This window comes from Oreochromis aureus, linkage group 11 (assembly GCF_013358895.1).
Source record: "Oreochromis aureus strain Israel breed Guangdong linkage group 11, ZZ_aureus, whole genome shotgun sequence".
Lineage (NCBI taxonomy): Eukaryota > Metazoa > Chordata > Actinopteri > Cichliformes > Cichlidae > Oreochromis > Oreochromis aureus.
Genome location: NC_052952.1, coordinates 36,558,058 through 36,583,124, shown reverse-complemented (window position 1 = coordinate 36,583,124; position 25,067 = coordinate 36,558,058). Strand labels below are relative to the sequence as shown.

The 25,067-nt window shown below is 39.4% G+C and overlaps 2 protein-coding genes across 12 annotated transcripts in view; both read left to right on the top strand.

Annotated features, from left to right (window-relative positions):
- Window positions 1–25,067, top strand: part of LOC116330579 — a 285,981-nt gene that overhangs the window by 53,482 nt on the left and 207,432 nt on the right. The window lies entirely within an intron of this gene.
- LOC116323205 (NACHT, LRR and PYD domains-containing protein 1 homolog) lies at window positions 458–23,484 on the top strand. 2 transcript variants are annotated; one of them, XM_039620051.1, is made up of 10 exons: window positions 458–1,057; window positions 1,149–1,219; window positions 1,396–1,610; window positions 1,721–1,974; window positions 4,716–4,844; window positions 12,148–12,289; window positions 12,411–12,440; window positions 21,227–21,270; window positions 21,390–21,675; window positions 22,648–23,484. In XM_039620051.1, the coding sequence occupies exons 1-9, from the start codon at window positions 1,052–1,054 to the stop codon at window positions 21,666–21,668; spliced, it is 1,170 nt and encodes a 389-aa protein (XP_039475985.1). In that variant the 5' UTR covers window positions 458–1,051; the 3' UTR covers window positions 21,669–21,675; window positions 22,648–23,484. The 2 variants fall into 2 exon arrangements, with proteins under 2 accessions (XP_039475985.1, XP_039475984.1); XM_039620050.1 differs by having other exon boundaries at window positions 1,146–1,219.

Sequence of the window (25,067 nt, the reverse complement as noted above, 5' to 3'; positions counted from 1 at the left end):
TCCACATTTTGGCAAATCCAACACTGAACCAGTTTCACGAAACTTAGCAAGCAGCTTGCTAACTGTAGCATGGGAGATGGGTGGTCTCGTAGGGTGTCTTGCATTGAAATCTGCTGCAATGACCCGGTTACTGCGTTCACCAGATATCAACACAATTTCGATCCGCTCCTCATGTGTTAACCTCTTCGACATCTCAATGGCTGTGAACAAAGAGAAACTTGTAAATAACTCATGAAAGAATAAAGTTACGTTTAAACCAAGCACACCATTGTTTTTCTTGTGACATTACCAATAAGTTTGATGTGTCACATGGCCCTCTTCCTATTGAAAAAACAAAAGTTGTATCCAAGATGGCCGACTTCTAAATGGCCACCATGGTCACCACCCATCTTGAGAAGTTTGCCCCCTCACATATACTAATGTGCCACAAACAGGACTTTAATATCACCAACCATTCCCATTTTATTACGGTGTATCCATATAAATGGCCCACCCTGTATAATACTGGTGTTATTTTTCTACGAACGTTTGAACTTTGAGTGTTTAAACAAGAGAGAAAAGTGTGAAAATGTTCATGTCTGTCTGAGAAATGTGTATAGAGTGTGTAGTGAGGGGTTTTACAGACTTAAAACATCTATAATAACTGTAAAAAATAAAGTTGGCTACTTCGCAGATTTCACCTATCGTCGGTTATTTTTAGAACGTAACCCCCGCAATAAATGAGGGACCGCTGTAAATACATTTTTATAATTTATGATAAACTTGTTCAGATTCTTGTTTCTCTCTCTCTGTCTTGTTCTGACATCACTGGTGAGAATATTTGAATTCATCAACTTTTGATCATCTTAGACGTCACTCAGCTGCACGTCCTGCTGAACATGTTGTTCTGATGTTGAAGCAGCTCTGCACAGCATAAAGTGATCAAACAGCAAACATGTGGACAGTTAGAGGATGATTTTATATGTCAGCATAACATCATTCATTTGAATTCTTTGTGTCTCAACAAGGACGAAAAACTGAAAGAAGTTCAGAGCTTGAAGGTTGTCAGAGCATGACGGTAATCCCTTCCATTCATCCATTTATTCCTAAAGTTTCTCTCTTTATAAACATGTGTACTTATTGACTAAAGTGAGTGTCCTCTGCAGCAGGACTCCAGTGATTGGACTAAACTTGAACCTGAGGTGAACAGTACAGATGCAGACGAGGCTCCAACTTACAGGTAAATCAACTTCCTGAATGCTGCAGCACAGCAAACTGGAACTACAGGAAACAGTTCAGCTTTGGATTTATTCCCAGAGGAAATTCTTCATTTTGCATCAAATTCACACGACTACTCTCTGTGTTTCCATTCACTCTGTTGTTCCTTCATGAGTGTGTATTTAATTCCTGTTTCAGCCTTCAGTCTGCAGCAGGACACTTTGAATGCAGAGTCTCGGGCTTGCGCTGGGTCTGTAAGGGAAAGACCAGCTTTCAGTACCAGTTTCGATCTTGGGAGGGACACATGGAGAGGATGGAGAGCAGACAATACATGCCTGCAGGTCCTCTGATGGACGTCACAGTCACTGCTGGGAAGTTAAATGAAGTTCACCTGCCACACTGGATCTGCATCGGTAAGAGGACATGAAGGAAGAATTTCAGATGTTTGACATTTCTGACAGTGAGCGCACAAACTGTTAGAAACTGTTCTTCTCACCATGTTTGTGTTGTTGTTCTCCTGCAGATGACATCCCTGACATATTGGACATGTTTGCAGTCGTTCACATAGATGACTGTGGAGATGTTGTGGAAAAAGTGTCTGAGGTCACACCAACACATGTCAAGTTAACTGAACCAAATTTCTCGATAATAGCGGCTCTGATAAGTTTGTTCTTTCCTTTGAAAATCAGCTGTTACATGTTGATATATTACAAACCCAACACATCTTTCCTCAAACTCCACGTCTACCCAATCCGACAGGATCCTGCTCTGGAACAGGTAACTGATTATCTTAATGTGGTAGCACCTTTTAATAACCGCACATTATGAACCATTAGTAAGGTATTTGTGAAAACTTAATTCATCATTTATCATATAAACATCACCCCTACAATAGTCCACATTACTCTTTAATTTATAAACACAGTTATAAATACTTTATTCTTAATTTGATCAATATTTTAACATGTTTAAAATACATATATAAAATACAGTAGTTTTATAATGATAATAATAATACATTTTATTTATAGGCGCTTTTAAGACCCTCAAGGTCAACTTACAATAACATAAGAACAGTAACAGCAATAAAATATAATACACATGGCAAAATAAGATTTGGCAGTACTGTTTGGAGTGTGTGAATGATGAAGGCGGTTAATATTATGAAGATGAAAGTAGGAAGACCTAGTGGTATTAATTATATCTGCCGTGAAGGACAGAGTGCTATCGAGGATGACACCAAGACTCTTAACCTGAGGAGGAGGATGCGACAACAGAGTTATCAATGGATAATGAAAGATTTCTGGTTGAGACTTTAGTCAGTTTTGATGTGGTGCCTATAAAAATCAATTCTGTTTTATTGCCATTAAGTTTGAGAAAGTTGTGAGTAAACCAGAGCTTGATTTCACTTAAACAGTCCAAAATGGAGTTTGCTGTTTGATGGAGTAGATCGTGATCTGTGAGTGAATAATTGAACAAACTGTGAGTGGCCAGAGAGATAAGAGGTAAACCAGGCGAGTACTGTACCATTAATGCCAATAGATGCTAGTCTGAGAAGAAGGATCTGGTGGGAGATAGTGTCAAAAGCTGCTGGTAAGGTCAAGGAGAATGAGGATGGAGATGAGTCCAGAGTCAGCTGCAAGCAGAAGATCATTAGTGATTTTTACTAGAGCTGTTTCTGTACTGTGACATGAACGGAAGCTGGACTGAAACTGTTCGTACAAGTTATTTCGAGTGAGATGACGATGAACCTGTGCAGCCACTATCTTTTCCAGAATTTTGGCTGAGAAAGGCAGATTTGAAATTGGCCTGAAATTATTTAGATTGGAAGGGTCTGAACCATTCTTTTTCAGTATTGGAGTTGTTATTGCAGTTTTAAGAGAAGGAGGAACAGTTTTATACTTTATACAAATGATTGATAAGCTTTCTAAATAAAACATTACATTAAGTGCAAACTAGTTATGTAAGAGCTCTTACATTGTGTTATTAAGAAATTCAAATTAAATTTTTATCAAAGTATTTAGATGTACATTCATACATATAATGTTTAACATATGTACTAAGTATCTAAAATGGTACCAACAGAGGTTTTATAAATTATTAATCATTCTGATTAATAGTTAATTCAGGCAGTTACTAGTTCTTAAGTGTTTTTTGTAACCTAGAACCATCTATGCACTACAAAGCATCGGAGAGAAACTTGGGGTTAGTATCTCGCCCGAGGATGTTTGGCATGTAGCCTGGAGCAGCCAGGACTCAAACCACTGCCAACCTTCTTATTAGCAGATGACCTGCTCCACCTCCAGAGCTACAACCACCCCATACATCTTACAATAAAATAAAATGAATAAGGTTATAAGAAAACAACAGTGAATATTTCACAGAAAAAAGTGTCCATCAGATTAAACTAATAATACAAGAAAATGATTCCGGGATGATTAAAAGTCTTGAATTTCGTTCATTTGTTCCACAAGTTCAACTTTCCTCTGGTTTGTAGTCTGTTAGCTTTAGTCAGATAAGCCAGTGTCTGCTTGCTTTTATTTCCAAAGTGATCCTGGGTTAGATGAAGAAGTCAAGTTGTTCAGCGCTGCCATATCACACAGATGAACTCAGGTGACATCAAAGAAAAGAGGATCCTCCCCTCTTAATGTGAAATATCAGATGTTTCAAAGTACCACTAATGGTACCAGCAAAGACACAAAGTGACAGTGCAAGAAAAATAGTTTTATAATTGTTACTAAACTCAAGGAAAAAAGATTAATAATTGGACACATGGACCAATAGTTTGTAATCTGCTGTCTTCATAGTAACACGTCATGGAATTTTGTAAATAAAGTCTGCAACATGGAAAGAGCTGTGGTCAAACTATTTATTACTGCACACAGGAAAACGGACAATGCATGAAAACATTTCAGGTTCATAGTTCTGAAACAGCAGTGGTGCTCCCACTCCTTTATGCATTCCAAGAAAGAGGGATGAAGTTACAAACTTATCATACCACACATCACGCACCTCGCTATGAAACCTAACAGAACAATTGGTTTGCTGTTTTGAGCCCTTGGCGTTATCAGTACCTGTAAAAGGAGTTGTCTTCTCCAACTGCTGAGGCTGAAATAAGTTCATCTAGCTTTAGAAACTTTCACTGAACAGTCTATAACAGTGTCACAACTAAGCATATGTATAAGCACTTAAATACTTTAAATGACAATACAGGAATTTTCTATTACACACACAAACTCAAACTGCACATACTTATCATTATTGTCATTACATGTTAGCTAATGATTCGTATAATCACACTTCAATTTCATATTCTCAGAATTTTACATGTGTCATGTAATATTTAAATTTTACTCCCAGGTTTTGGACTTTATTTTCTCATGAACGTGACTTTTTCCTCAGGTTATTTTTCCAGTAGACCCAAACACTCACAAAAATCTTATTCCTTCATCATTATTATATCATTAAAACACATATGATGCTGTAAAATTCCATGTGCTGCATTTTGTCTTAAACAGAGAATAGACAAGGAGGAATCCTCAGATGGGTACAAAAGAATCAAAAAGCCACACCCAGACAAGTACATGCAAACCGAGCGTGCTTTCAACCTCAGAGCCAACATGGATACAGCAGAAATTCAACCAAAGGTACAGTTTGTAATATTTGTGTTGGCTGGATGAAACCTTCCTACTGAGGAGACTTGACCATTTATTCTAGACGTCACTAGTATTATCAGAATCCTCAAAGACTTTTCCAACTAAACCATTTGAATAAAAACGTATTTTAGAGAAGAAAAAATTGACAAAATATATTCGATCACAGACATGACCACTTTATCATCATTGGAAAGTTAAAAAACAAGGGCTACGTAATTTTAATGCATTCCAAGTTTGCTCATTATTGTAGACTGTAAAAGATGGCTGTAGCCTCCAAGCCAGGTGTACTGTGGAGCAAGAAAACCAGTCAGTATCTGTTGTGGCCACCATTTGCCTCACACAGTGCAACACATCTCCGTCACATAGAGTTGATCAGGTTGTTAGTTAAAATGTTGGTCCACTCCTCTATAATAGCTGTGCAAAGTTGCTTAATACTGGCAGAAACTGGAACACACTGTTGTATACACCGATCCAGAGCACCCAAACATGCTTAGTGGGTGACATGTCCGGTTAGTATGCTGGTCATTCAAGAACTGGGATGTTTTCAGCTTCCATGAATTGTGTACAGATCCTTGCAATATGGGGCTGTGCATTACCATGCTGCAACATGAGGTGATGGTCGTGGATGAATGGCACAACAATGGGCCTCAGGATGTTATCACCGTATCTCTATCCATTCAAAATGCCAGCAATAAAATCCACCTGTGTTCGTTGTCCATAACATACAGTGGCTTGCGAAAGTATTCGGCCCCCTTGAACTTTTCCACATTTTGTCACATTACAGCCACAAACATGAATCAATTTTATTGGAATTCCAGGTGAAAGACCAATACAAAGTGGTGTACACGTGAGAAGTGGAACGGAAATCATACATGATTCCAAACATTTTTTACAAATAAATAACTGAAAAGTGGGGTGTGCGTAATTATTCAGCCCCCTGAGTCAATACTTTGTAGAACCACCTTTTGCTGCAGTTACAGCTGCCAGCCTTTTAGGGTATGTCTCTACCAGCTTTGCACATCTACAGACTGAAATCCTTGCCCATTCTTCTTTGCAAAACAGCTCCAGCTCAGTCAGATTAGATGGACAGCATTTGTGAACAGCAGTTTTCAGATCTTGCCACAGATTCTGGATTGGATTTAGATCTGGACTTTGACTGGGCCATTCTAACACATGGATATGTTTTGTTTTAAACCATTCCATTGTTGCCCTGGCTTTATGTTTAGGGTGGTTGTCCTGCTGGAAGGTGAACCTCCGCCCCAGTCTCAAGTCTTTTGCAGACTCCAAGAGGTTTTCTTCCAAGATTGCCCTGTATTTGGCTCCATCCATCTTCCCATCAACTCTGACCAGCTTCCCTGTCCCTGCTGAAGAGAAGCACCCCCAGAGCATGATGCTGCCACCACCATATCTGACAGTGGGGATGGTGTGTTCAGAGTGATGTGCAGTGTTAGTTTTCCGCCACACACAGTGTTTTGCATTTTGGCCAAAAAGTTCCATTTTGGTCTCATCTGACCAGAGCACCTTCTTCCACATGTTTGCTGTGTCCCCCACATGGCTTGTGGCAAACTGCAAACGGGACTTCTTATGGTTTCCTGTTAACAATGGCTTTCTTCTTGCCACTCTTCCATAAAGGCCAACTTTGTGCAGTGCACGACTAATAGTTGTCCTATGGACAGATTCCCCCACCTGAGCTGTAGATCTCTGCAGCTCGTCCACAGTCACCATGGGCCTCTTGGCTGCATTTCTGATCAGCGCTGTCCTTGTTCGGCCTGTGAGTTTAGGTCAGGGGTCGGCAACCTGCGGCTCCGGAGCCGCATGCGGCTCTTTAGTCCTTATAGTGCGGCTCTGCGTGGTTTGGGAAAATAAATTAGAAGTATTTCGCTGAAGTGCATTTTATTTATGTTAGATCTTTTTTAACTTGTAGTTCTAAATTGGAAGATTATTGTGATATTGAAATATAAAAATAAAATTATATTTTATTATTTTTCGTTGCTCAAAATAAGCGTCACACTCGTGGAAGCCGGTATACTCGCCGAAACGCCGTGCATTTATCAAGACTTTCAACCCCAGGTAGGCCAATTATAGATCTTCGGATCCACATTATGTGAGCAGCTATTCTCCACCGTGAACTATGTTAAAACCAAACACCGTTCACGACTCACAGATGACAGCTTACAGTCCTGCGTGAAGATGAATCAGACCCAATCAGACCAGGAGTGACATGTTTAGCCGCATGTTCTCCTTAAATTGCTGGCTGTCTGAGTGGTGTCCCAGAAACGATGTGGGCTTCATAGATAATTGGCAAACCTTCTGGAGGAAACCTGGTCTTGTTAGGAGAGACGGCATCCATCCCACTTTGGATGGAGCAGCTCTCATTTCTAGAAATATGGACCAATTTATTAAACCCCCCAAAATATGACTATCCAGAGTTGGGACCAGGAAGCAGAGTTGCAGTCTTACACGCCTCTCTGCAGCTTCTCTCCTCCTGCTACCCCCAAAAACCCATCTCCATTGAGACTGTGTCAGCTCCCAAACAGACAAAAACAAACTAAAACCAGCAATAAACAACTTAAACATAAAAATCACAAAGAAAGAACAATACAGTATCCACATCTGAACCAAAGAGTAAAACAGTGAAATGTGGATTATTAAATATTAGGTCTCTCTCCTCCAAGTCTCTGTTAGTACATGACTTAATAATTGATCAACAAATCGATTTACTCTGCCTTACAGAAACCTGGTTGCAGCCGGATGAGTATGTTAGTTTAGATGAATCAACACCCCGAGTCATTCTAACTACCAGAAACCTCGAAGCACAGGCCGAGGGGCGTGGCAGCAATTTTTCACACCAGCCTATTAATTAACGAAAGACCAAGACAGACTTTTAATTCATTTGAAAGCCTGATGCTTAGCCTCGTCCACCCCAGCTGTAAAACTCAGAAACCAGTCTTACTTGTTATTATCTATCGTCCACCTGGGCCTTACACAGAGTTTCTCTCTGATTTCTCAGACTTTTATCTGATTTAGTGCTCAGCTCAGATAAAATAATTATTGTGGGTGATTTTAACATCCATGTAGATGCTAAAATGACAGCCTCAACATGGCATTTAATCTGTTATTAGACTCAATTGGCTTCTCTCAAAATGTAAAAGAACCCACCCACCACTTTAATCACACTCTAGATCTTGTTTTAACATATGGCATAGAAACCGAACATTTAACAGTGTTTCCTGAAAACCCTCTGCTGTCTGATCATTTCCTGATAACATTTACATTTACAATAATTGATTACACAGCAGTGGAGAGTAGACTTTATCACAGTAGATGTCTTTCTGAAAGTGCTGTAACTAAGTTTAAGAATATAATCCACCCACTGTTATCATCTTCAATGCCCTGTACCAACATAGAGCAGAGCAGCTACCTGAACGCTACTCTCCACAGAGGTCGATTATCTTGTTAATAATTTTACCTCCTCACTACGTGCGACTCTGGATACTGTAGCTCCTGTGAAAACTAAGGTCTCAAATCAGAAGTACCTGACTCCGTGGTATAATTCTCAAACACGTAGCCTAAAGCAGATAACTCGTAAGCTGGAGAGGAAATGGCGTGTCACAAATTTAGAGGATCATCATTTAGCCTGGAGAAATAGTTTGCTGCTTTATAAGAAAGCCCTCCATAAAGCCAGAACATCTTACTATTCATCACTGATTGAAGAAAATAAGAACAACCCCAGGTTTCTCTTCAGCACTGTAGCCAGGCTGACAAACAGTCAGAGCTCTACTGAGCCAACCATCCCTTTAACGTTAACTAGTAATGACTTCATGAACTTCTTCACAAATAAAATTTTTATCATTATAGAAAAAATGACCAATAATCATCCCACAGATGTAATATTATCTACAGCTACTCTTAGTACCATCGATGTTAAGTTAGACTCTTTTTCTCCAATTGATCTTTCTGAGTTAACTTCAATAATTAATTCCTCCAAACCATCAACGTGTCTTTTAGACCCCATTCCTACAAAACTGCTCAAAGAAGTCCTGCCATTAATTAATGCTTCAATCTTAAATATGATCAACCTATCTCTAATAATCGGCTATGTACCACAGGCCTTCAAGGTGCCTGCTAGACCTCAGTGCAGCGTTCGATACTCTTGATCATAATATCCTATTAGAGCGATTAGAACATGCTGTAGGTATTACAGGTACTGTACTGCAGTGATTTGTATCATATCTATCTAACAGACTCCAATTTGTTCAAGTAAATGGAGAGTCCTCTTCACACACTAAGGTTAAATATGGTGTTCCACAGGGTTCAGTGCTAGGACCAATTCTATTTACATTATACATGCTTCCCTTAGGCAGCATCATTAGAAGACATAGCATACATTTTCACTGCTATGCAGATGACACGCAGCTCTATCTATCCATGAAGGCAGGTAACACACACCAATGAGTTAAACTGCAGGAATGTCTTAAAGACATAAAGACCTGGATGGCCGCTAACTTTCTGCTTCTTAATTCAGATAAAACTGAGGTTATTGTACTCGGCCCTGAAAATCTTAGAAATATGGTATCTAAGCAGATTCTTACTCTGGATGGCATTACCTTGGCCTCCAGTAATGCTGTGAGGAACCTTGGAGTCATTTTTGACCAGGACATGTCCTTCAACGCACAAATTAAACAAATATGTAAGACTGCTTTCTTCCATTTGTGCAACATCTCTAAAATTAGAAATATCCTGTCTCAGTGACGCTGAAAAACTAGTTCATGCATTTATTACCTCCAGGCTGGACTAGTGTAATTCATTATTATCAAGATCTCCTAAAAACTCGCTGAAAAGCCTTCAGCTAATCCAAAATGCTGCAGCAAGAGTCCTGACAGGGACTAGAAAGAGAGAGCAGATTTCTCCTGTATTGGCTTCCCTTCATTGGCTTCCTCTTAAATCCAGAATTGAATTTAAAATCCTGCTCCTCACATACAAGGTCTTAAATAATCAGGCCCCATCTTATCTTAATGACCTTGTAGTACCATATCACCCTATTAGAGCACTTCGCTCTCACACTGCAGGCCTACTTGTTGTTCCTAGAGTATTTAAAAGTAGAATGGGAGGCAGAGCCTTCAGTTTTCAGGCCCCTCTTCTGTGGAACCAACTTCCAGTTTGGATTCGGGAGACAGACACTATCTCTACTTTCAAGATTAGGCTTCAAACTTTCCTTTTTGCTAAAGCATATAGTTAGGGCTGGACCAGGTGACCCTGAATCCTCCCTTAGTTATGCTGCAATAGACGTGAGCTGCGGTGATTCCCATGATGCATTGAGTTTTTCCTTTCCAGTCACCTTTCTCACTCACTATGTGTTAATAGACCTCTCTGCATCGAATCATATCTGTTATTAATCTCTGTCTCTCTTCCACAGCATGTCTTTATCCTGTCTTCCTTCTCTCACCCCAACCAATCACAGCAGATGGCCCCGCCCCTCCCTGAGCCTGGTTCTGCCGGAGGTTTCTTCCTGTTAAAAGGGAGTTTTTCCTTCCCACTGTCGCCAAAGTGCTTGCTCATAGGGGGTCATATGATTGTTGGGTTTTTCTCTGTATCTATGATTGTGCGATCTACTGTACAATATAAAGCGCCTTGAGGTGACTTTTGTTGTGATTTGGCGCTATATAAATAAAGTTGAATTGAATTGAATTGACTTCGTACAGCCCCGATTTGTAGACGCTGTGCGCAGAGGTTCAGGAGCAGAAGTCCCATTGTAAACATATCACGTCAGACCCAACGATGTTTCCATGAACACGCTTTTCATCATGTCTTTATTGACCACTTTTCACACACGGTTGCTGTACGCATACAGCCGGCTGTAGCTTTGCAGCTCACAGCCCGACACATACCAACACGACAGCATAAATGGCACAGACGTTAAGGCGGCGGGGCGTGATTGAGGGTGCCGCTCAGGTGCAGCGGCGCTGCAGACCACGCCCCGCCACACACATTAACCAGGTAAAATACATATTTCGGCAGAATTTTGCAAATATCTATTTTTCATTTTTTAGCAGCATGGAGCTTTTTTTCCAATTATTTTTGAAAAGTCAGGTCAAGGCTCCAAAAGCCCAAAGGCGATATAAGGGTGGCGGCACACAACAGTTTTTGTTTGCTACATGGATCATTTTAGTTCAGCTGGGTGTCTTTCCTTTTGTTATATTTCTTTAAGAGTTCAACATGTGTTAATTACATAAATAAGATGTAATTTTCTCTGTAGCACTTCATGGATTTCATAAGCAACACACCTTAGTTGTTCACACAAAGCATAAAGGTAAAAAACAATATATACAGTGTTATCTTCATTTTAGATGTCAAAAAGTATTTGCGGCTCCCAGTGTTTTCTTTTCCGTGGAAACCGGGTCCAAATGGCTCTTTGGGTGTTAAAGGTTGCAGACCCCTGGTTTAGGTGGACGGCCTTGTCTTGGTAGGTTTACAGTTGTGCCATACTCCTTCCATTTCTGAATGATGGCTTGAACAGTGCTCCGTGGGATGTTCAAGGCTTGGGAAATCTTTTTGTAGCCTCAGCCTGCTTTAAATTTCTCAATAACTTTATCCCTGACCTGTCTGCTGTGTTCTTTGGACTTCATGGTGTTGTTGCTCCCAATATTCTCTTGGACAACCTCTGAGGCCGTCACAGAGCAGCTGTATTTGTACTGACATTAGATTACACACAGGTGGACTCTATTTAGTCATTAGTACTCATCAGGCAATGTCTATGGGCAACTGACTGCACTCAGACCAAAGGGGGCTGAATAATTACGCACACCCCACTTTTCAGTTATTTATTTGTTAAAAATGTTTGGAATCATGTTTGATTTTCATTCCACTTCTCACGTGTACACCACGTTGTATTGGTCTTTCACCTGGAATTCCAATAAAATTGATTCATGTTTGTGGCTGTAATGTGAAAGTTCAAGGGGGCTGAATACTTTTGCAAGCCACTGTATTTCAGTGTAATGATTATATTCTTATTGAATTCTGATACTGGATTATATTTTGATTACATTACTGATTCAATTACAGCAGAAATAACTATCAGCAAAAGCACAGACATAAAACTCTGTTACTCTGTGCTACATTACACCCACACAGGTTTCATTTTAGGCCTTTTACTTCATTTCTGGTTGGAGCTGAGCCGAGGGATCTCAGTCTTCTTGACAATGTGAAGAGAACAGTGCTGCTGAGAATCCCAAACCATATGTGTATAAATGTGGCATGATACTGTAGCTCATTTATGTTTTTGTTTTTTTCACAGGAGTTAACCTTCAGATATAACAGCCTGAACTTCTATGAAGTCTTCATTGAGAATCCAGAAAGAAAACTCAACCTTACACTCCTGCACTCAAATGATGATGAACCACTGTGTGAACCAGTTTGGACATGCAAACTTCATAAAGGTCAGTGGTTGTTAAGCTGAATAATCAACTTTGTCACTATGTTAAATACAATTTTATGGCTAAATTAAACTCTTTGTGGTGCAGCACATTCATCCATATCTTGAACTTCTTTTGATTCCAGATGACTATCCAGCATCTGGCAATGTTGAAGGTAAGAAATTATACTAGTATGAAAAGTATAAAGAGGAACCTGAATTATAGCCTCACATATGTTGCTGTTCTTTAAAGTACAGCAGAGGTAAATAGAATTAATCATAGTATTGTTGTACTTTGTTGGGACTGCAGAAATATAATTGCTATAAATGTAGTGGGTCTAGAATGATTCCTATTATGCAGTTTAATGTACATTTAGGTTTTTAAACAGTGAAACATTTTTGTAATTCAAATCAAATCACTTCTATTGTCACATCACATTACTGGTACACTGGTAATACAAAAAACAACTATTCACATTTCAACTTTAACTATTTAAATTTTCAGCTTTTTCCTTTTAAACAAATTTAAAGTGAAACAACATAAAACACAAAACACAATTAAAATATGAAAACAAAAACAACATGCATATTCTCTGTCATATGGGCCTGTATGAATAAACTTTCTGAATCCTTTATCATCCGCAACTGAAAATAGTTGTGGATGATTACTATACCTTTCTAATGTGACGTTGTTGGCCCTGGCTCCCTTTCTCTCTCTCTCCCTCCCGCTCTGTTGCTGTGCTACTGAGAGTGTAACTACCGCCCCTCCCCCCTCTTCCCAGCGCAAAGCACAAGGCTCACGTGCGGAGTGAAGCGGGAAAAAAGTGCGAGAGAGAGGGTGAGAGAAAGAGGAAAAAAAAAAAGGCTCGGGTCATTCACGTCAAAGATCTGGCTCTAAGAGCCGTTTCGTTCGCGACCGACCCATCACTAGTTGCTGACCCCTGATCTAGTCAGATCACCTTGTACTTTCTTTAAAAGTGGGATGTGGTTTAATTTAATTAAGTCTGAAAGCTTAGGAAAGACATTAATACCTAAATATTTAATATTTCCAGATTGTAGTGGGGCAGAAGAAGAATTAGGAAGGAGCAGTTAATTGGAAGAACTGTAGATTTTGTTAAGTTAATTGTTAATCTGAAACTCTTGAAAACCAGTTTATTAGTGTAATTACCTCAGAAAGGTTGGTTTGTGAGTTTTGGAGAAAAAGCAACACATCATCCGCATAGAGACTGATTTTATGTTCTATGTTTTTACATTTTATGCCCTTAATTGTTGTAGCCTGTCTAAATGCTATATATAGTTGTTTTTTATTTATTTATTTTTAACTGGTTAGCTAGAAATCGACCGGATCTGTTACTGTGTTCAAATTTCTGCAAGTGAAGTCTTTGTACTAGGAATTGTGTTTTTTTTATTAATAATTTAATTTAATTCTAGTTTTGTTTTGCGTATTTTGTTCATTATTTCTTGATCTTGGTGGGACGCGTAGGCTTCTTCTAGTGATTTGATGGTTTTTTCTAGTTCCTGAATATTTTTGTTTTCTTCTTTCTTTTTATGTGATGAGAAAGAAATTATTTTACCTCTCATCACAGCTTTCCCTGTTTCTAATAGAATAGATGCTGAAGTTCCGGTAGTGTCATTATAGTCTAAATATGAAGTCCACTCTTTTTAAAAATATTTAATAAAGTCTTCATCTTTAAGCAGCGATGTATTGAATCTCCAGTTTTTGCTTGGTGTAGCGTTCTTCTTATGTATTAGTGTTAAAGATACAAGAACATGATCACTGATAGCTATAGGGTGAATCTCAGTGTCTGAAATGTCACTCAGCAGTGAGCTGCTGACTAAGAAATAATCCAGACGAGAGTAGGAGTGATGGACATGTGAGAAAAAAGTATATTCCTTACTGTTGGGGTGAAGGGAGCACCATGCATCGCAAAGACCAAAGTCGCTCATATACTGTTTGATTATATTTGTGGACTGCCAGTTGCGCTGAGTTCCTGTTGTGTTGAGCCTATCCATTTCTTCATTTAGTCCAAGGTTGAGGTCTCCCCCAAGAACAAGTGTGCAATCAAGGTGTTCAGAGAGTGCACTAAAAATTCCGTGGAAGAATGAGGGTTCATCAACATTTGGATCATATATACTTACAATACATAGCTTTTCGTTAAGTATTGATAATTTAATAATTAGGAATCTACCCTCTGGATCTATAACTGTATTGAGTACTGTAAAATTAACATTTTTATGTATTAAAATTGCTACTCCCCTTTGTCTAGAATTATAACAGGCTGCGAACACATTAGGAAACTCAGGTGTTTTAAGTTCGTTTAAACCTGTGACAGGCCTGTGAGTCTTGTAATAAAACAACGTCTGCCTGTAGTTTTATAAGCTGGTTAAATATCTTTAACCTTTTTTCTCTGGTGCCAGCTCCATTTACATTCCATGTGACAAACCTTAGTGTGCCCATAATCGTGTGTGTGTATGGCTAATGGTGTACGCTTGGTGTTTTGTTTAGACGGGTGAAGAGAATGGGGAAACATCACTTGTTTCTCCATTCACCTGCTGCACGCTTTCTGCAGAGAACAGGAAGCGTGGCAGACAGAGCGTGCTCGTGTCTGCAGCTCTCCGTTTCCAGAAATGTACAATAAAGACAATTTTTTTGAGCTTGACCACACTGAGTCCAGTCTTTCTCTGTCGGTAAAAGAATTCAGAAATAGAATCGAATTTGATAATTGGTGCCAGTGACCTGGGTTCTTTTACGCCTGAGAGGACAAATTCGGCTTAAGGTGGGATCTGAAATGAGGTGGACAGGAGACCGGTCTAAAAAGATTTAAAGGTAAGCACAGCCTGTTAAAAAAAAAAAAGCAAATTGTGCAGATTGGATGAATTCTAAATTATCTGTTCACCGAGTTGATGATCATCACTGTTAAATTGGCTCAGTAGGGTTGAAATTAAAGTAAATTATAAAATCTGTTCAGTAGATTTCGGGTGACATGTTCATGGTGATTTTGGGTAATTTGTAAAAATAAAATGTAAAGTCTGGGGCAGTGGCGGTCCTAGCCTGTTTGGCGCCCTGGGCGAACACTCCCTCTGCCCCCCCCCCCCCCACACACACACACACACACACACACACAGACAAAACATATTAAGGATTGTACATTAACATAAAACTGTTGTACACACACACATATGAAGAGAGAGAGAGTATGCATAGTATGCAAACAGCTACCAAACAGCCATCATAATTTGTCATACAATGAGAACAGGACAAATCAACAACTGACAATGACTAATTAATATTAAAATCTGTAACATTATGTATTGTTTGGAGTTTAGTCTGTTACTGTTGCTATTTTTACCATTTCTTCTTGGAGCAACTGTAACGCACATTATTTCCTTAGGGATTAATAAAGTATTCTGATTCTGATTGTTTCAGGATGACCTGCCATTATCCAATCACACATCTGCTTACCTGTATCTTTTGCTCGTTTCTTCTCCTCTTCTTTTCTCTTTTTTCTAAACTGAGCACCTGATGGCTTTGAACTTTTCTTGTCCATCTTCCATTGGTTTTAATTTTGCACTCCAGTATGAACACCCATCCCCCAACCCGAAGGTCACCACAACATAATCTAACACACCTACACCTTAGTTCTGTCTAGGGTGCTTTTCTGAGATTTCACACAACCCAGGATTCAAATCATGAATACATAATGGGCTTGGATTTACAACATTATAAATGAAATGTACTCTATTTGGAAGCAGCTGGGGCTCCTCCCCTTTCGACGGGTTGTGTGTGAGACTTTAAATCATCAAACTGTAAATTATAAATTTTAAATTGTTATTGATCCCTTTACCCCGAGTCCTAAAGTGTATATTTATTTTCTTACTCTTCTTATATTTATTGTTTGTTTACTTGCACTGCTGTAACTGGAGCCTCGTCGTCTCGTCTCTCTATATACTGGACTGTATGTAGTGCAGATGACAATAAAGTTTACTTTGACTTCAGCAGCGAGCAGGCGCACCGAGGGCTCTCGCGCTCACTTTTCGTGTATAAAATTTCGAAAAAACATTGGTGCAGATTATAAGTCTGTATCATGATGTCTGGTGTTTTCGTGTTTGTTGGTTTGTTTTTATTTTGTTTTATTTTGTGAGTTGATTATTAGATGCTGCTCCAGCCAGCCAGAGAATCCCCGCCGCCCGCCCTCTCCTCCCTGTGCCTCAAGCAGCAGGCGCACCTCGCAAACGAAGGGCGCCCTTACTCCCAGCAAATGGGCGATAGAAAACCGATCGGTGCCTTTGCCATTCCCAATATGCGCTGGCATGATGTCGGGGTAGCATGAGTACGAGCATTTTTTTTTTTTTTTTTTGCCGATGCCCGTGATGCCGCCCCCCACCACGATGCCGCCCCGGGCAACCGCCCGTGTCCCCCGTATCTAAAACCGCTACTGGTCTGGGGAATATTTGATGAAAGTTTATTGTTGTTAAGGTCGGGGTGAATTTTAAAGTTGATGTGACATGTGTGTGTCAATTGTGTTATCTTAGCCAAGGAAAGAGATTCAAATTCAAACAGCCACCTTGAAGGCCTGTGGTACATAGCCGATTATTAGAGATAGGTTGATCATATTTAAGATCGAAGAATTAATTAATGGCAGGACTTCTTTGAGCAGTTTTGTAGGAATGGGGTCTAAAAGACACGTTGATGGTTTGGAGGAATTAATTATTGAAGTTAACTCAGAAAGATCAACTGGAGAAAAAGAGTCTAACTTAACATCAATGGTACTAAGAGTAGCTGTAGACGATATTACATCTGTGGGATGATTATTGGTCATTTTTTCTATAATGATAAAAATTTTATTTGTGAAGAAGTTCATGAAGTCATTACTAGTTAACGTTAAAGGGATTGTTGGCTCAGTAGAGCTCTGACTTTTTGTCAGCCTGGCTACAGTGCTGAAGAGAAACCTGGGGTTGTTCTTATTTTCTTCAATCAGTGACGAATAGTAAGATGTTCTGGCTTTGCGGAGGGCTTTCTTATAAATTAGCAAACTATTTCTCCAGGCTAAATGATGATCCTCTAAATTTGTGACACACCATTTCCTCTCCAGCTTACGAGTTATCTGCTTTAGGCTACGTGTTTGAGAATTATACCATGGAGTCAGGTACTTCTGATTTGAGGCCTTAGTTTTCACCAGAGCTACAGTATCCAGAGTCGTACGTAGTGAGGAGGTAAAATTATTAACAAGATGATCGACCTCTGTTGGAGTAGCGTTCAGATAGCTGCTCTGCTCTATGTTGGTACAGGGCATTGAAGATGATAGCAGTGGGTGGATTATATTCTTAAACATAGTTACAGCACTTTCAGAAAGACATCTACTGTGATAAAGTCTGCTCTCCACTGCTGTGTAATCAATTATTGTAAATGTTATCAGGAAATGATCAGACAGCAGAGGGTTTTCAGGAAACACTGTTAAATGTTCAGTTTCTATGCCATATGTTAAAACAAGATCTAGAGTGTGATTAAAGTGGTGGGTGGGTTCTTTTACATTTTGAGAGAAGTCAATTGAGTCTAATAACAGATTAAATGCCATGTTGAGGCTGTCATTTTTAGCATCTACATGGATGTTAAAATCACCCACAATAATTATTTTATCTGAGCTGAGCACTAAATCAGTCTGAGAAATCAGAGAGAAACTCTGTGTAAGGCCCAGGTGGACGATAGATGATAACAAGTAAGACTGGTTTCTGAGTTTTACAGCTGGGGTGGACGAGGCTAAGCATCAGGCTTTCAAATGAATTAAAAGTCTGTCTTGGTCTTTGGTTGATTAATAGGCTGGTGTGGAAAATTGCTGCCACACCGCCCCCTCGGCCTGTGCTTCGAGGTTTCTGGTAGTTAGAATGACTCGGGGGTGTTGATTCATTTAAACTAACATACTGATCCTGCTGCAACCAGGTTTCTGTAAGGCAGAGTAAATCGATTTGTTGATCAATTATTAAGTCATGTACTAACAGAGACTTGGAGGAGAGAGACCTAATATTTAATAATCCACATTTCACTGTTTTACTCTTTGGTTCAGATGTGGATACTGTATTGTTCTTTCTTTGTGATTTTTGATGTTTAACATGTTTATTGCTGGATTTTAGTTTGTTTTTTGTCTGTTTGGGAGCTGACACAGTCTCTATGGAGATGGGTTTTTGGGGGGGTAGCAGGAGGAGAGAAGCTGCAGAGAGGCGTGTAAGACTGCAACTCTGCTTCCTGGTCCCAACTCTGGATAGTCATATTTTGGGGGGTTTAATAAATTGGTCCATATTTCTAGAAATGAGAGCTGCTCCATCCAAAGTGGGATGGATGCCGTCTCTCCTAACAAGACCAGGTTTCCTCCAGAAGGTTTGCCAATTATCTATGAAGCCCACATCGTTTCTGGGACACCACTCAGACAGCCAGCAATTTAAGGAGAACATGTGGCTAAACATGTCACTCCTGGTCTGATTGGGGAGGGGACCAGAGAAAACTACAGAGTCCCACATTGTTTTGGCAAAGTTGCACACCGATTCAATATTGATTTTAGTGACCTCCGATTGGCGTAACCGGGTGTCATTACTGCCGACGTGAATTATGATCTTACTGTATTTACGTTTACCCTTAGCCAGCAGTTTTAAATTTCCTTCAGTGTCGCCTGCTCTGGCCCCTGGAAGACAATTGACTATGGTTGCCGGTGTCTCTAGCTTCACATGTCTGAGAACAGAATCACCAATTACCAGAGTTTGACCCCCAGCGGGTGTGTCGCCGAATGGGGAAAAACGGTTAGACACATGAACAGGTTGGTGGTGTACCTGGTGCTTCCGTTTAAGACTATGCTTCCTCCTCACCGTCACCCAGCCGCCCTCTTTCCCCAGCTGCTTGGGGTCTGCCGGGGAACAGCTAGCAGGGCCTATGCTATCTTCGGCTGCACCAGCTACAGGGGCCTGGCTAGCTACGGGTGAATGAAGGGTGCAAAGCCGAGTCTCCAATTCAGTAATCCTGGCCTCCAGAGCTGCAAATATGCTACATTTGTTACAGGTATCATTACTGCTAAAGGAGGCCGAGGAGTAACTAAACATCTGACACAATGAGAAGAAAGTGCAGGAGGGACGTGAAGATTACACTATGAAAACAGAATGTATTTAAAAGTTTTTAATTAAATTGCTAAGCAGAAAAGCTACTCAGAAACACCACTGTGTTTGAGCAGGAACAGGAAGTGATACTCTAACGCAGAGCGAGCGAACACCAAGTGACAGCACCACCAAGAGTCAAGAGCCAAGGGTCTTATGGGTCTTATCACCACTGTAGTGTCGTCCGCGAACTTCACAATGATGTTGGAGTTGCTAGTGGCTGTGCAGTCATAGGTGTAGAGTGAGTACAGGAGAGGGCTCAGTACACACCCCTGTGGAGCACCAGTGACAGAGAGAGGGAGAGGTTGAAGACATTTGTTAACACTCCAGCCAGCTGAGCCCCGCATGACTTGACTTGAAGACACAGCCAGGAATCTCGTCCGGGCCAGTAGCTTTGCGTGCGTTCACCTGCCTGAAGCACCTCTGCACATCCTCCTCAGACACAGTGTGCGCACTGACGTCATCCACGATGCGTACGCTGTCCAGTCTTGTGGTGTTCACTGTGTCAAATCTAGAGTAGAACATGTTTAGATCCTTACACAGAGAGGCCGTGGTCTGCGGTTTGCTGGTTTTCCTGTGAACACCACCACAGTGGATTTTAACAATCGAATTAAAACAGTCAAGCTATGACTAAAGTGCCAACTTTCAGCTTTAATTCAACACAACATGCACAACCTGTTTAGTATTAACAGCCTTTTTAATATATAGTCCCACATTTTGAGAGACTCAAAGGTAAGTGGACAGTTGACTGACAAAAGTTTTCACGCCCAGGTGATGTCTGTTCCATCATGATTTCATGAGGGAGGTGATCATTAGACTGAACAACCAAATAAACCTATCAGAGAGACAGCAAAGCCTTTAGGATTAGCCAAATAAAAAATCAGGGAGGTTCTTAAAACAAGGGATAAAATGTCCAGCTTAGCAGCAAGGAAAAACCTGTAAGTCCACAGAAGACAAATAAACTGCTGATTGTTTGGTGGCAAAAGTACTAAAAAAAACTCTACTGTCCAAAAACGTATGACACTAGCTGCATGCAAAGTTTAGTTGAAATGATGAATGTACACTTTTTACACAATATGATGACTGTCATAGATGGTTTCATATTACTGAGCATCCAAATGCAGGAACAATTGAAACGGAAAAAATTAAAATAACTCCAATCAGAGCTCAGAGAAGAGGAAAAAACACTGCTCAGAGGAGGCAAGAAGAAATACTTCAAAATCCAAAATAAGAACAAATAAAATGCAGAGATCAATCATTCCTAAGGACAGAAGAGGAAAAAAAATATTAGAAGCATGAAAATACAAACTACTGATACAAAGCAAGGATCACAACAATGAGTGTGACAAGAACCTGCTTAACTTTCCAAAGTGTTAAAGTTGCATGGAAGATCAAAAACAGATATTTGAGACTTTTGTATCAGTATATAGACAATAAAGTGGATCATACAAATTTGGCCGTTTTTCTTTCTGGTGTTATGACCTTTAGTCCTTCACAAAGACTAAAACTGGAGGGATGCATCTGCAGCATTTGATGGTTTTTTTGTGTTCATAAGATACTATGTACTTGTACATGTAGTACATGTAATGTTATGATGAACTATAGAAACATCTACAGCAAACACTGGGCTGGGGTTTGAGTCACATCATATTTGACACATCTTCACTTCAAACCCTCTTCTGAGTGTCAGCAACGTTTCTTTTACTTTGTGTCCTGAGTGTTTGCTCACAGAGCAATTAGAGATTCATTTGCTTCATTATTTTGTAACAAAGAAAAACATGAGTTAGTGTAATATTTCTCTTTAATTTCTTTCTTTCTTCCTCAGAGAAACACTCTGTGGATGAAGATCTCTCTGCACAGATGCAGAAAGTAAGTTAAAAAAAAAATCAGTAAATTAAAAACAGTCCTGATTAAATTGTATTAATCTGTTATCTACAAATACAATCACTTCCAAATCATGTCACTTTGTCTGTTTTAAATTTTGTCAGGTATTAACAGTCCACTCAGACAGAGAGAAGCTTTTGGGAATGTTGGAAGATTTGACATATGAGGAGTTTAACAATTTCAAGTGGTTCCTGCAAGACAGTGATGCTGTTGTTGGGCTGCCACGCATCCCAAAGAGTCGACTGGAGAAGACCAGCACCTGTAACCTGGTGGATCTGATGTTGCAGACCTACACAGAAAAGTCTGTGGAGGTAACCAAGAAGGTTTTGAAGAAAATTAACAGGAATGATCTGGTGCAGAAGGTGTCAGACAGCAGCTCATGATCCAAAGGTAACAATCAAAATGACATCATTGATTTCATAAATATTTTACTGAATGAAAAATACTTTTTGATAGTTAGATGTGAAGCTTCTGAATTCATTTTCAGTACATGACTGTAGTATGGAAAGTAGCAGAGTTCGTGTTCTCAAGTTGACACAGACATGAGGATGAGATCAAGATTTTTGAAGCATTTTTTATTTTAATATTTAATCTTTTCATTTAATTTTAACTTTCTCTTTTTAATTTTCTGTTGTCATGTTTTTATTTTTTGTAGAACCTTTTCAGCTTTAAGCATGTAGAAATGATCTGACAGTGATTTCCTTTCCCTTCTTTCATAGAAACACATTCTGTTTGTTTCTAGCAGCACAGTTTGTAAAAAGACTGAACTTGTGCTTTTCTTTATTTTCATTTATACACGTTCAAATTTACGATAATGAGATCATCATGTTTACAGAGATTCACTGTGAGACAAACACTCAGGTTTATGTTGTTTTTTTAACTTCTGTAATGTGTGATGTCATTGAGGGGGGATATCCTAATATTGGTGGTCTCCAATTCTGGCCCTTATCACAGAAGCTCCACCCACTTGTCCCTCAAACCTTCTGTTTGTGGGGAACAGCCAATAAGAACAAAGTTGCCTTAAAGGGATAGGAGTAAAAAAAGAAGCTTGTTTCAGAGAGGATGAGGAGCTACAATCAAACTAAGTATAAGACAAAGGAGAATGATTTTGAACTGTGACTCAGACAAAGCTACTCGAGTACAGTCCAAAAACAAAAATATTAACCTGAAAATGAGCATTATATGTACAATTACATACAAAAATATCATGAACAGCTTTATGATTCTCATTTTGTTGAAGACGATAAATCCATATCACAGTATAAATGTGCCACATAAAGAAAAGTCTTCCTGAATAATTTTACATTAACACCATATGAACTCTGTTATTTTCTGTCTTTTGTTCTTGTGGTCGATGCTCAGTCTGGTTTGGAGTGAAGCCTGAATGAGAAAAGTTTCCAAGGTTAGAAGTTACTGAGGAACATCATGACCTGGATCTATTACTGCCATGTTTCTCACATCTTAAGAAGTTTGATGACTGCTTTGAAGATAAACTGGAGAATTTTATGCTTTTTAATCTTTAATATCCTGCTTTAATCATTGTTTTTTTTATTCCCTTTTAAGCATGTCACTAAACATTTTATATTGGCTTTCTACTAAATATGGCCACATAAATACAATTGTTCTTTACCAATAAAATATTTTTTCGGATACATCAGGGAGCAACATTGGTGTCTATTAACTATTTACTGTCAAAAACTTGTTCATTTTTTAAATTTTAAAATCTGTAAAAACACGTCTTTCATGTTTATACGCACGTTGAAACTTTTGCTGGAATGAAGCGGCCTAAAAACAATGAAACAATGTACAATGAAGATCACTCAGTAAGATGATTACTGTGCTTTTGTATTTTAAGAGATGAGATGTTCAGGTCAGTCTTTATTTTCCTACAGGATCATTTTGATTTGCAGCATCAGTCGGTAAAACTGAAATATCAAAAAATGAGAAAGATCAACACATAAATAACAGTAGGAATGAGGAATAGTTAAATAAATGACTAAAAGTACATTAAAATGATGGAACCAGTCAATAAGAAACGGACGGCTTTATTTACACAGAACTGGATGTTTCCTGACTCTGGGGACTTTATTCGTCTAAGGAAGAAACTCAAACTGTTCCTAAATGTGTCCTTATATTTTTACTTGTACATACAATTTTTTATATGGTTTAATTGTTATTAAAGACTCATTTTTACGCTTGTTTTCTGGTTCACTTGTTCATTTAAACTCCAGCCTTTCTGCAGCGTTCAGTTCTACAAAGGCTGATCAGCGTCGACTCCATCAACTCCATTTTAATCCAGCAGCACGAAGAACGAGTGTCAGTGAGGTGTGTGATGTTTATCTTAATCATTTAACCCAGCTTACATTTTCCACCCATCCATTATCCTTATTAGCCTATCCCAGCTACCATAGGGCGAGAGGCGGGGTACACCCTGGACGGCAGTCTATTACAGAGAGACAGACAACCATTCACACCTATGGGCAGGTTAATCAGCAGTTAACTAAACCACACTAACTGCATGTCTTTGGACTTTGGGAGGAAGCTGAAGTACTCAGAGAGAACCCAACAAACACAGAGAGAACATACAAACTCCACACAGAAAGGTCTGGGGGTGGAGTCGAACCCGGGACCTTCTTGCTTTGAGACAGTGTAAACACACACCCCCTCCCAACGCTGTTTTGTCCTTAATAGATAATAAATCAGAATCAGAAATACTTTATTAATCGTGAAAGAAATTATGGAAACCTGTAACCTTAGCATGTTTTATAGTTTACCTTTAAAAGACAAAATGAATTATTCAGCTGTAACTTCACAGGAACAAAATGCAGGTGGAAATAACTGAAGATATGAAAATGTAACCTGTGATGTGTGATGTTGGACATCTTTCATTCAAACGTTGCTCAAAATCATTTATTGACTATATTTAAACATGTGACGCTAATTTCAACATGAAGAAGCAAACATCCATGTAGTTGCATGAACTTCCCGTTGGTACGTGTCAGTATCTGCTGTGTGTCACCATCGCTGGCTCTGCACCTCCTGCATAAGAAGTGACAGGCTGCTTCAGTTCTGCAGGTACAAAATGATTTTTCATTTTCCAGGTGGTAACTATGACGACTGAGAAGCTGCTCACTTGGATGAATTCAAGTCACTGATTGAATAGCAGAAAGTTTCAATCCTCATCTCAAGTAGCAAACTGAAAGCAGCAAACACTCAGGATGTAGTGAATGTGATGATGGAGAAGTACAGCCAAGAGTGTGTGGAGGTGACCAGAAAGGCTTTAATGAAGATGAGCAGAATCTGGTGCAGAGATTATCAGGTATCACCTCAGGAACCAAATACAAGTCAAAAACAAATAAATATGTAAAAAATGAACACATGGAAAGGATGGAGAGCAGACAATACATGCCTGCAGGTCCTCTGATGGACGTCACAGTCACTGCTGGGAAGTTAAATAAAGTTCACCTGCCACACTGGATCTGCATCGGTAAGAGGACACGATGGCATTATTATTGAATAATAAATTACATTTATGATTCCAATTTTCTTGTGCAGATGACGTCCCTGACATATTGGACATGTTTGCAGTCGTTCACATAGATGACTGTGGAGATGTTGTGGAAAAAGTGTCTGAGGTCACACCAACACATGTCAAGTTAACTGAACCGATTTTCTCTCTGAGAGCGGTCCTGATGAAACTCGGCGTTCCTGTGAAAATCAACTGTAACGTGTTGATATATCAGACCAACACAGCTTTCCTCACACTGCATGTTTATCTGATC